This window comes from Euprymna scolopes, chromosome 20 (genome assembly GCF_053919585.1).
Source record: "Euprymna scolopes isolate OS-2025 chromosome 20, ASM5391958v1, whole genome shotgun sequence".
Classification (NCBI taxonomy): Eukaryota; Metazoa; Mollusca; class Cephalopoda; order Sepiida; family Sepiolidae; genus Euprymna; species Euprymna scolopes.
The window spans coordinates 50,015,231-50,027,477 of NC_136501.1; the positions used below are offsets into that span (position 1 = coordinate 50,015,231).

The following is a 12,247-nucleotide window of genomic DNA, read 5'->3' on the forward strand; positions in this document are numbered from 1 at the left end:
ATTCAAAACAGAGAATCAGCAACTATGTCCCAAAGCCTAGCTGGAGTCCGAACATGGTACCCCCGTAATAATAATAAAGGGTTGGGTTCAAGACTCCTAACAAACAGTTCCCCAGTTCGATACAAAACACCTGACGAAGGCCGGAGGGCAAAACGGCCGAAACGTTGTGACAATAACAACCAAGATGAGGAAGTCAGTCTGACAATTTCAATCCAAATATATATATATAAATGCCCCATTTGGCATAAATTGTTACCCGTGAATGTTAGGTTGGGGGGGTTTAAATGTTGAACTTTTGGGTGGGGAGCTATCATTCATGGCAATCGCTTGTTGGAAAGTTTTTCTTATATAATAGTTATAATTGTTAAAGGAAAGGAGCTTTGTCTTAGTAGCATAAAATGTTACCATCCATTTATGAACCCATTCTACTACAAACTGGAGGTACTTTTCTAAGAATTCAGCCATTGCTTTGCTACATGTGTTCAATTTGTTCTCGTGTCTAGAATAGAGTGCCCAATCATCAGAGAATGGTAACTCTTGCTTCTCTTGTTTTTTCGTTAAGTCCTCACATCCCATGAGTGATATTTCTGATAGAGTGGGGGAAACTGCTGGTTTTTTTTTTTTTTTAGATCTATAGACATCACCCTATTTTTTTAGCTTCTTACACAAAGTGGCTTCATGTCTTGTCTGAAGTGATCACACCCCCCCTAAAAAAAAAATTTGGTGATACGACATCATGATTGAATTGAGGGGAGGAGTATCCATGAGGGTCAGTATTAATAAAAATTAATGTATCGATCTCTGGGGCACACTCGCATTAATGTGATATGATTGTTTAGATGTACAGCCATCTTTATGAGGTTATACATGTGAGCATCCCTTCTCAATAATATCCATTTTTCTGTTCAAATACTCAAAGAGAGAGAGAGAGAGAGAGAGAGAGAGAGAGAGAGAGAGAGAGAGAACATTTGGTGAGAATTAAATATATTTTATTCATTAAAATCGCAAAATTTTACACATTTTATAGAGAATGGGGAGAACAAATGGGAACTATTTTCATCAAGTCCATGACTGGCGTAATAATATTGAATCTGGTTCGATGCTTCGATGTTGCGGAGGAAATGTTGATATTCCCGTGATTAGTCCATTCATATATGAATAACTCGAACCCCTGAAATAGACGGAAAATGAATTTTTTTTTTTAGATAATCTTTATTTATATATTCACCCTCCTCTCACCTCGGCATCTCAATAAAAAAAAAAAATAAATAAATAAATGCTGAATCCAATTTCAACACTAATTGAGCATATAAAGTTATCATATCTGTGAAAAAAACATTTGCTACCACCACTATAAAGAATTTCCATGAACAGAGTTTCTCTCCAAGAACTTCCCTTCTGTGGAATACAGTCGTGTTGGACTACTTTCGTGCAGACTACAACATGGTCATCTTCAAGTTGAATGTCAACCAATAATTGTTCACTTAACTAATAAAATCTTGTCCATTGCATTTATCGTTTTTCAATCCTCTTATAGTAGTAGTGTTCATCATTCAACCGACAATCTCATGAAGACTTATCCTCGAGTGGCTTTTGGTCTTGACAGGTGGTACTCATCAGTGAAAAAAATCAAAGGTTTTGTTTCATTGTTCTTTACTTCTAAATACTTGTAAAGCCATTCTCGTCAATATTTTCAGCTCTCTCATAGAATTGTTCATTACTCAACTGACTATCATTAATCCTTATCCTTGAATGGCTTTTGACTTTGGTTAATGGTGAATCATTATTACAGGGTGGAACGATACATTTGTCGCCCTAAAGAAAACAACGCTACAGCTTTATTTTAAAACTTTGATTGAAAAAAATCAATTCATGTAACTTGATTATGTAGTAGAGTTGACATCTATTCAATGTAGCCACCTTCAGCCTCAATCACTGCCTCGATATGAGTATGGAACAGGGAGTATGGCTTTTCCACAAGCACCGATGGGACCTTAACGAATCTCGATAGATGGCGGCAATCAGGCTGGCTTTGGTTTTGTGGGAGGTCATGTAGGTGATGTTTTCCACGCATGACCAAACGAAGTAGTCCAGGAGGTTCAGGTCGTGAGAGGGGGGGGGGCAGTGAGAGAAGGGTGCAAAGTCGTAGCACTCCTCCTGAAGCCAAGCCTGGGTCTCTTTGAACTTGTCGGGATCACCACTCTTGAGTATATCCAGGTACACTTTGGTGTTGACTTTCAAGCCACTTCGAAGATGTGAGGTGGCATGATGTGGCCCTTACTTGAAACCACACCAAAGACCATAACCGTGAATGGAAACTTTGTTTCGGTTGTACCCTCAAGCGTCAAACTGTCCGGATTTGCATTTTGAGGGTGCTGGCAATGGTCCTGTTGTCATAACTTGGATTAGTAGAGAGCTTGAGTTGTAAAGCAGCACATCTTTGATCTCGCTCGTTGAACATTGTGTTGCTTTCAGACATGATAGAAGGCTCCTATCGCTCTTGAGATTTGTACACAACTGGCCAACTAGTAGATGGTCTGCAACAGATAAAGAAAACTGGTTTTTATCAAACGGAAATGGAATCATATTGTTTTTTCTAGGGCGATAATTTTATCATTCCACTTATAAATAGTCAGAATGACTTTTAATTATTTTCCATCACTACTCACTCCAGCCCAGTTTAATGATATAAAACCAGTAACAACAATGGGCATATAGACGTGAAAAATGGCAAAATCACTAGAGGATGACCTCCGATCTGTAGTGGAATGGGGACATAAATGGATGGTCACATTCAATGCTGCCAAGACTAAACTGGTTTCCTTCAATAATTACAAGAAACCTTCTCTGCCACCAATAGCAATGGCCAGTGACTCCCTGTCTGAGAGTACATCTTTCAAACTGCTTGGCCTAACGTTCACAGAAAACATGAGTTGGAACAATTATATTGAAAACATTGCCAGGGCCGCTGCGAAAAAGGTAGGCTCTCTCTATTGTGCTAGAAAACAACTGACACCTGAAAGTATCCTGTACCTCTATAAGGCCACCTTTCGCCCATGTATGGAGTATTGTTGTCACATTTGGGCTGGTGCATCTGCTACTAGTCTCTCGCTCCTAGATAAGGTTCAAAAGAGAGTCGCCAATCTGATAGGCCCTGAACTGGCATCTAAGCTTCAGCCTCTGTCCCATCGACGAAACGTTGCATCCCTCTACCTGTTCTACAAGTATTTTAATGGTGAATGCTCTGACGAACTGCAGACACTTGTGCCCCCACGACGTAGACATCCTCGACAAACCCAACAGGCAGCTAAATCCCACCCCCACACAGTAGAGATCCCTAGATGTAAAAGATCTTTCTACTCTGGTAGTTTCTTCCCCAGAACTGCTAGACTCTGGAATTCCATTCCAAGTCTCTGCTTCCCCAACTGTACTGACATGCAGAAGTTCAAGTGTAACGTGAACCGACATCTTGCTGCCCAAATCCCAACAGTGTCCCAGTAGTTGTTGCCCCTGATAGTAGCCCCCTACACCAAAATGGCAATTTGCCTTGTTTGGGGTGAAAATGTAATTAAAAAAAAAAAAAAAATATGAATTTAGGTTAATATTGTGGCCCTAGAAAAGAGTCATACAGAAAGACTCGGATAAAGCAATCATTGCAATTTTACAGTGTCAAGAGGTTATTCGCAAGAATCAAAATTTAGTATGATGGTTTCGTAAAAAAGAACTAATAATAAATGAAAAGAACTTTATAATCTAAGAAATTAAGGAAAATCTTCGCTTCAAATTTCTAAGGATTTGAAAATGGATAATCGAATAATCAAGAAAATGCATCAAATGGAAATTCAACTAAAGAAAAAAAAACGTCTCAGGCTGAATTCAGGAATTTAACAAAGCGAGATCTATCACATATCTGACGAGAATTAATAAGAAATGCAAACGCATCAAGTGCGTTCATATGTGAGACCGTTGAAGTTCCTATGGTATCAAGCGAAACAAGGTATAAAGCCTTAAGAAAGTTTGCTGATATAAAAAATCGGGTTTGTATTACTGTATACATAGATTCGAAAACGTTGTCAAAAAACAAATATATAACAAGTAAATATTATCAAACGCAAGATAAGTTACTTTTCTACCTAACTGGATATATTTTTTGTGTTTTTATTCAATGTAACATGTTTATTCAGCTCGAAAAAACATGCAGTGTTTACCGATGTATTGGAAAATTCAAAATGGCGCCCAACTCTCTTTAACATGGTAAGTTTGGGAAAAGGTGTTATAAATAATAAACTAGACAAAATACTATTAAAAAAATACCAAATATATGTCAACTTATGTCACGGTAACATATAATGAGCGAATTTCTAACAGTATTTTGTCTAGTTTTTTATTTATAACATCTTTTCCTGTACTTACCGTGTTAAAGAGAGTGTCGGGCGCCATTTTGAATTTTCCAATACATCGGTAAACACTGTAAGCTTTTCGAGCTGAATAAACATGTTACATTGAATAAAAACACTAAAAACATATCCAGTTAGGTAGAAAATTAACTTATCTTGCCTTTGATAACATTTATTTGTTATATATTTGTTTTTTGACAACTTTTTTGAATCTATGTGTGCAGTAATACAAGCCCCAAAAATCAAATAAAGGAACCCATTTTAGTGAGAAAACATGGAGAAAGAAGATTGCAGTGGGCAAATAAAGTACATGAAAACTGATTTCAGTAAATTGTCTTTTGGAAAGAAATTGGGGATCACCCTCAATGGGCCCAATGGATGAGCTCGAGGATGTGTTTTCAAGCAACATGATTCAAGACAATGTTTTAAATGTTAACAAGACGGCAATGGGATAATGATATCGGCTGGGATTATTGGCAATGACCTCATGGGTTTATTTAAAGTGAACGACTGTGCTAAAATGAATTCCACAGTTAGTGTGATTTTTAGAGCAACGTTTCTTTGAATGGCTTGATAACCAATGTTTACCCAAGCATAGATCTATGATCTTTATGCAAGATAATGCATCAAGTCATGCATCAAAGTTTACTGAATAGTGTGAATTCCCAGTTGAAAGAAAAGAGATTTGTTGAAGGTTCTCTTATGGACTGCCCCCCCCCCCTATATTGAATCACCCTCACACCCATATTTTAATACTAGTAATTCGCAATTGTATTTTCATATATATATATATATATATATATATATATATATATATATATATACAATTGCGAATTACTTAAGACCTCTATCCAGTCATGGCTGACGGAACAAGAGCATGCTATCCGAAATAATACGAATAACCAATCCTCATCTCCAAATTTCAGAAACGAGAGCTCTTAGATTAGTAGATGTAGAACAGTGGAACTAGCAGGATCGGTTGTCAGGAGAAGACCAAGAAAAGCTTGGATGGAAGTAATAAGGACGGCTTTGAGAGAAAGAAAGATGAATAAAGACTTGACCAGAGATAGGTTGGTTTGGAAATCAATTTCTTAAAGCTGTTCAACATGTGCCAACATGTAAAACAGATGTAAAAATGATAATGGTGATGACGATGATGATGATGATGATGATGATGACGATGATGATGACAATAACGATGATGATGATGATGATGTGTAATGTGAGACATTTAGACAGGTTTAGATCTGATGATCTCAGAGGATGATTAAATCTTTTTTTTTTTACTTGGTAGTCACCACTTATCAAGGTCCGAAGGCCACTCAAGGATAAGGGTTAATGAATGTAAAGTGGCAGTGTAGTAATCGTTAATGGTGTAAATTGGGTAGAATTTGATTATTTATGAAGACGGCTCAAGAAGAATTTGTTTACATTGGATTTGAAGACTACCATGTTGTATTCAACCGGGAAGCAGGCGAGTAGTTCTAGGAAAGAAGCTTTGTTTATAGAATGTGTGTTTAGATTTAGGCACAGATAGAGAGTGGGAAAAATTGCTGATGATGGTTGTAGCTAGTTCAGTATTTTTTGTGAAAGTCCGGCAAAAGGGGACTATAGATTGGAGCTCAGACGAGCACTTGCCATAAAAATAACAATAGAGCAGAGACAGGTTTGCGACGTCTCTTCTGCGGGTAAGGGATTGCAGGGAAGAGAAAAGGACATCACCTTCTAAGTTTTGAGGCCGGTTTTGAACTCTATCAAATCTAGACAGTATAGAGACTTTGGTGACATCGCCACATTGAAAGAATGAATGAGAGTTCTTGGGTTAGTAAATGTAGAACAGTTGATGTGGCGGGTTCAGACCATTAGGGAAGATCAAGGAACACGCGAAAGGATGTGATAAGAATAGACTTGAGAAAAAGAGGGATAAATATGTAACAGAACGTAAACACATGTATGGCAGCTGTGTGTAAATGACCGAGCTGTGTGCGAGATGATGTCACGGCAAGGAAAAAGACTATAAAAAGAATGTGTGCGCAGATCACGATCATGATCATGTTAGAGACATGTGGGTTGTGTCACAGCTAAGACAGGAAGTCACGTATTGCTGGAGCCAGAGGAATAATGATTTTTTGTTAAAATCTGAAACAACGAGTTGGAGTTCTTTTCTCTTCCTTTCTTATGTTCCTTGCAAGGGAGTCTGCAACGTGTTGGGTCCCTACATATCAATGAGAACGTTACAAATAGACCTGGCCAAAGATAGATTAGTTTGGAAGTCGATTTCTAAAAGTCGTCCAATCCGTACGAGCATGTAAAACAGACGGTAAACCAATGATGATGATGATGATAATGCAGCAGCAGCAGCAGCAGCAATCTATTTGAGCATTCATTGGACTATTTTGGTTAATATATTACCTGACATTTGGGCTCTCCTGTGTTAAGCGTTTGGAAGATTTTAGGGATTTATTTACTTTTGGCGTATTTTGTTGTTGCGGTTGGTTTCTTTGGTAAAGTAACGTTTGAAGCACTAGTTTGTCATTTTCCCCTGAAAAAGAAAAAAAAAAACAAACAATCATTTACACTGAGTTTATATTAAATATTAACGGTGGGAGTGGGACGGTCTTGTCCGGTAGTAAAATACGCTTAAACATATTTTAATTCATACAGATTTTGTACTTATTGTTACAAAGTCAATTCTCTATTGATTATTATATTGTACCCAGTATCTAGAATTGATTTCAGCAGTTAGTTTATATATATATAATTGACAGGATGTCCACTGTTACACTTTTAAAATTGTGTTGATAGAAAAATGTACAGACATTTGATGTTGAAATTTTTTTTTGATAAGTTTCTTCTTCCTCTTTTTCTCCTCTTCTTCTCTTTTTCCTTTTCTTCCTTTCTCTTGAGTTTGCATACTGCTGTTGTTGGTCATGTGACTAATTTGTGCCTGTTGATTGATCTATGCATTCCCTCGTTTTGTAATAAATTTCAAGCTGAAGTTGGCATATGTTGAAATATGTTGACGTACTACCTTTTCTCCGTCTAAACAGGGCATTAAAATGTTGAAGCAAACTCGTCTAAGTTACCTGGCGAAGTTTATAATGTTGAAGTGATTGCATCTAAGTTACCTGACGTATTCATATCTTGTTGGAGAAATTTACTTTAAGGAAATCCAAGAAATTTGTCGAGGACTTGCAGTTAAATATGTCGGAAAAAATTACTAGCTTGGAGGAGAGAAAACACATGTGAGAAATATTCTTACTAGGAAAGATTGAAGTAAAAAGTGTCTATCAACTAGATATTTCTTGTAAGGCCTGAAGAAAATGGACACGTCTCAAGCTGCCGTTTTTTCTAAGTCAAAAGAAAAGAATATTTCTATTTTAACTGGACTAAAAAGAAAAGAATGAGGAAGTTTGTTTTTTTTTACCGGACTTGTGCATTTTTTTTTTTTACAGATTATTCCTTAAGGAAAATGAAATAAATTTCTCACTAAAAGTGTTGAATAGTGGGGCTTACATATCGGGGACAAGACATGTAATGGAGGATAAGACATTTATATAACGGCGCATACGGCGACGACGGTGATGTAACAATCACGTGTTTAGTTCATAGGAGAGATATGAATGTGAAGAGATGTGAAATGAACAGTTATTTTTAACACGAAGAAGGGAATTCATCATTGGTGATGGGGACAGACAGTTAACACTTTGGAAGGGGTTTCATATAATGTTTCATATAATGTTTCATATAATTAATGTTTCATATAATCTTCATTTACAAAGACGATAGACAAAACACATTACCTTTCGGTGGATGACAAACGAAAGCAAAGGTTTCCTTATAACACGAAGACATTTATTTCAGCTGGTTATGATGATTTGGTATTCATATGCCTTGCAGAATTACATTGTCTTGTCTCCTTTTCTGGTTTGCTTCCAAAAGGGTCTTGGCCTAACTCTCCTCCTCTGACCATTCCGAACTCCACTCCTCTGACTGACTGTCAACTCCGAACTCTTGACTCACCCTCCTCTGATCTGCCTGATTGACTCTGAATATATTGTAATCTATCTTTCTTTGTAATGCCAGAACGTGCTCAAGCATGTGAAAGTCCTCACGTGGATTCTACATATTACATATGTCTTCAATACGCTTTTGGCAACACAAAGATAATTCCTTAATTTACATTGTCCGATTCTACTTGCTTTAACCCAATTAGTTGTATAGTTATTTCTAACACAATGGATAAGGCTCTACATTTCTATCATCGTATCTAAATTGCAATATGTATTCTTTTTAACTTTTTGATTATTGGGTTCGATTCTAGCCTTTTCCTTTAATGAATATTATTTTCAATCCTATTTACTTTGTTTCTCTAATTACCAGTACCTGTCCCCTATCATATACAACGTCCCTTCTCTTCTCATTTTTCAGAAAATGTATGCATTTTCAAATGCCAGTACATTTTTGCTATTCTTTATCTATACCTGTACAACTTAAATCCTTAAAACCCAATTGGCTAAGAAAGATCAGAAACCATAAAAAATAAAAAAACTTTTTGGTCAGCTTTTTTCAAAGTGACTCTCTAATTATTTTTAGACCAAAATCTCCATCTTCCTGGTATATTTCCTTTTGGGTGTAATGTATAACCTCCTATGATAAACATCAATTATTCCAGCCACTCTTATGCTATAACAACAGAGGTCTCATTTTACCTCTTTACCAACTCAACGACTCTTCGTCCAATGGATCCTGACCCTTTTCTCTCTCGTGGTCTTACTACTAATTAGAGCTTTGTCTCATTTTCTACACTATTTTACTTCATTTGCTTAAATTTTTTATTGGTTGGCTTCTGATTATGCAACATACTTTTTATCATACTGATTCACTCGGATTTCCTAGCTTAGACTCTTCGAACTCGACAAAAAAAAAAAAAATCGGAAATATCACCTTTAACTAAATAAACCCATTCCTTTGCACCAAATCCTACTGCGCATACTGAATCCCTAACTATAACGGTTACCTTATGCGATTTTTATTTTCCCTTCTATTAGAGCATCCAAGATCGCAAAACAGACTTATCCCCACATACATTCATCTCTAAAAAAAAAATTGCAAGGAATCTTATTGCATCATTGTTCTTGTCATGAATTTACGGCATATTTTACTTTTCCTTTCTAATTAACCTGAGTGATTTTCCCTTGTATTGACTTCCAACTCATGTACCTAGAGACTTCATGTGTCTCTCAATACCTCTGCATTTTTAATTTATTGTGTCGAGAATTACCAACAACTCGAAGCCATTATTTGCAGCCTGCCCTAATTACACACACAATATCGCAGAGTGAATTTGTTTTTTCTCACGGGTGCACTGAGCCAAATAGTTGTATAGTTATTTCTTTTAATTTAATCCAATTAGTTGTATAGTTATTTCTAACACAATGGACAATGCTCTACATTTCTATCATCGTATCTAAATTGCAATATGTATTCTTTTTTAACTTTTGATTATTGGGTTCGATTCTAACCTTTTCCTTTAATGAATATTATGTTCAATCTTATTTACTTTGTTTCTCTAATTACCGGGATCTGTCCCCTTCCATATACAACAAAAGAACACTCTTGGAACATTATTTTCAACTAATCTACTCTATAGGATTTTATTTTAAAAAGATAGCATTACAAAATGTAAACTTAAATTGCAAACAAAAGGAGCGAACTCTTTTCGACTTTTCTAAAAGTATTACGACCTTCTAAACAAAAAAAAAACAAACTCTATGTTGGTCGAAATCTCATAGCACAGATAGTAAGCAGTAAAAAAAAAAGCCTTCCCAACCCATCTTTCTTTCTTTCTTTCTTTCGTAATTGTTAACTCACAAAGGACTTTCTTTGTAGCTGAGAGCAAAATCTTTGTTAAGGGGTAATATTTTCCGAGGTCTCTGTAGAGTTCTGAGAATCCAGGCTTGGGAAATCTGAATGAATCCACAAGATGAGAACAGTAGTCCGAAGAATCCAAATAACAGAAATAAAGATTAAATACCTCGTAATCCAAGCAGTGTGGTATGAAGTCTTTGAAGCTGTCGAAAATTAAGGTTACACGGCTGAGTCCTTAATTGGCTTGGAAGAAATCCTTCAGTGAGTACGGAATTATTATTCCGTAACCCATTCAAATTCGTAGTTGGTGTGAAAGTCATTGTACGTATCCCTAAAAATCTGGTATTGACTTGTGACTGTGAATTGTTTGCATCAGTATCATCTTTTCCTGATATTCTGTTGATTCCTGTTGATTGATGGTATTCTGTTCTTGAAACACTGACTGTTCCAGGTCTGCGAAGGGACGAAGAGGAACGGTTGATTTTCTGTGTTCTTACACTGCATACGGTCCTTGGTCTAGCCCTTTGAAGAAAAACAAAATATCTTGGTTTTAAAAAGTTAGGACTAGTTCTGGAGAGGGCGTTTGGTAAAATCGTTGGCATGACTTTAGGATTATATTCTATATGTATGAATGTAATAATGAAAAAAATTCCTGCAAACATACGTCCAAAAATGCTTGGTCTCCAAGTTATAGGTCATTGAAACTCCTGAGCAAGTAGCCACTCTTGTAATCAAAAAATGATCCAAAAAAAAGAAATAACTCTATCATAGAAAATAGAAAATTATCCAATTGCAAATATTTAATGTAGTTGTGCCAAGCAAAAATTGGCAGCATCATGAATCAAGGTACGGGGAACTTAGACAATACCATCTGGCAAGGTACACAGAATTGAGACAAGCATACCATCGTAAAGGTTCATGGAACTAAGACAATTATATCATTGTAAATGGTGATAATGAGCAAGTGTGGGGATATTTCAATAGCTTAGGCCCACAGAATGAATGAGGTATTATGATGAGTGATAAACTAGCTTAGGGAATAGACAAAATGGATGAACCCCTCGACCCCAATTCCCCACCCCATTCCCTTTTTGCCACATTATTTTCAAGACCCCCCCCTCATTCTTTATAAAATATTTTTAATAAAGTGTTGTATATAAAAAATGGGGAGTCGTTAGCAATAAATAAAAAAAAAAAAATTAAAAAAAATTTTTTTAAATGGAAAAAAAAAAAATGAGGAAAGCATTTCATTAGCGAAGGTACACAAAAAATGTAATAGCATGATCAGTCGCCGCAGTGACTTACATTGTAATCTACATTGCACTGTAGAGAACCTACTGTTGATTTTAGAAAATTATTTTTGTATATAATGGCTTGCATTAAATTTAAAATGCAAGAGTCAAGTATCATGGTTCAATTGTGCCTTAAACAGAAACATTCATTTTGAACACACCTGTAATATCAAAGAATCTACCATTGATTTTATATGCCGTTGTTTTCTGCTTGTGTGGTAATAAAACTTCTTAAATGCACTTGTGATGTTAGGCTGTATAAAGTGTTAACTTTGGTCAAAATCGCTTGTTCCTTCTTTTATTGGATTTTTTCGATTATCAATTATCGATGATTATTCAAGACATTCTGATACAAAATCTATGTGGGAACACTGTCAGATACATAAAGTACGTTTGTGTGGAATTTCATAAAGATCTGCCTAGTCGTTTTGGAGTCTATAGGGAATTCTCTCTCTCTCTCTCTCTCACACACACACACACTCACACACACACACAAAGTTCCTTTTATATAACAGCAGATAGATAGATAGATAGATAGATTTTGAAATAGCATTTTCATTGGTTTATCATGCATAAGTTTGAAATAAGATTTTCGTTTGTCTGTCATGCTTAAGTTTGAAATAACATTTTCATTGCTAAACAAACAAATCGATTATTAAAAATATGTTCGTATCTATTTTTATAACA

General features: G+C 35.9%; 1 protein-coding gene across 3 annotated transcripts in view; it reads right to left on the minus strand.

Annotated features, from left to right (window-relative positions):
* Positions 1-972: 972 nt before the first annotated feature.
* LOC145241426 (uncharacterized) overlaps positions 973-12,247 on the minus strand; it is a 114,425-nt gene continuing 103,150 nt past the window's right edge. For all 3 annotated transcript variants that reach the window (XM_080104375.1, XM_080104374.1, XM_080104376.1), the window contains 3 exons: positions 10,435-10,790; positions 6,810-6,939; positions 973-1,171 (listed from right to left, as the gene is read on the minus strand). In XM_080104375.1, coding sequence (XP_079960501.1) covers positions 1,060-1,171; positions 6,810-6,939; positions 10,435-10,790 — 598 coding nt within the window. In that variant the 3' untranslated portion in view covers positions 973-1,059. The remainder of the gene's footprint in view (positions 1,172-6,809; positions 6,940-10,434; positions 10,791-12,247) is intronic.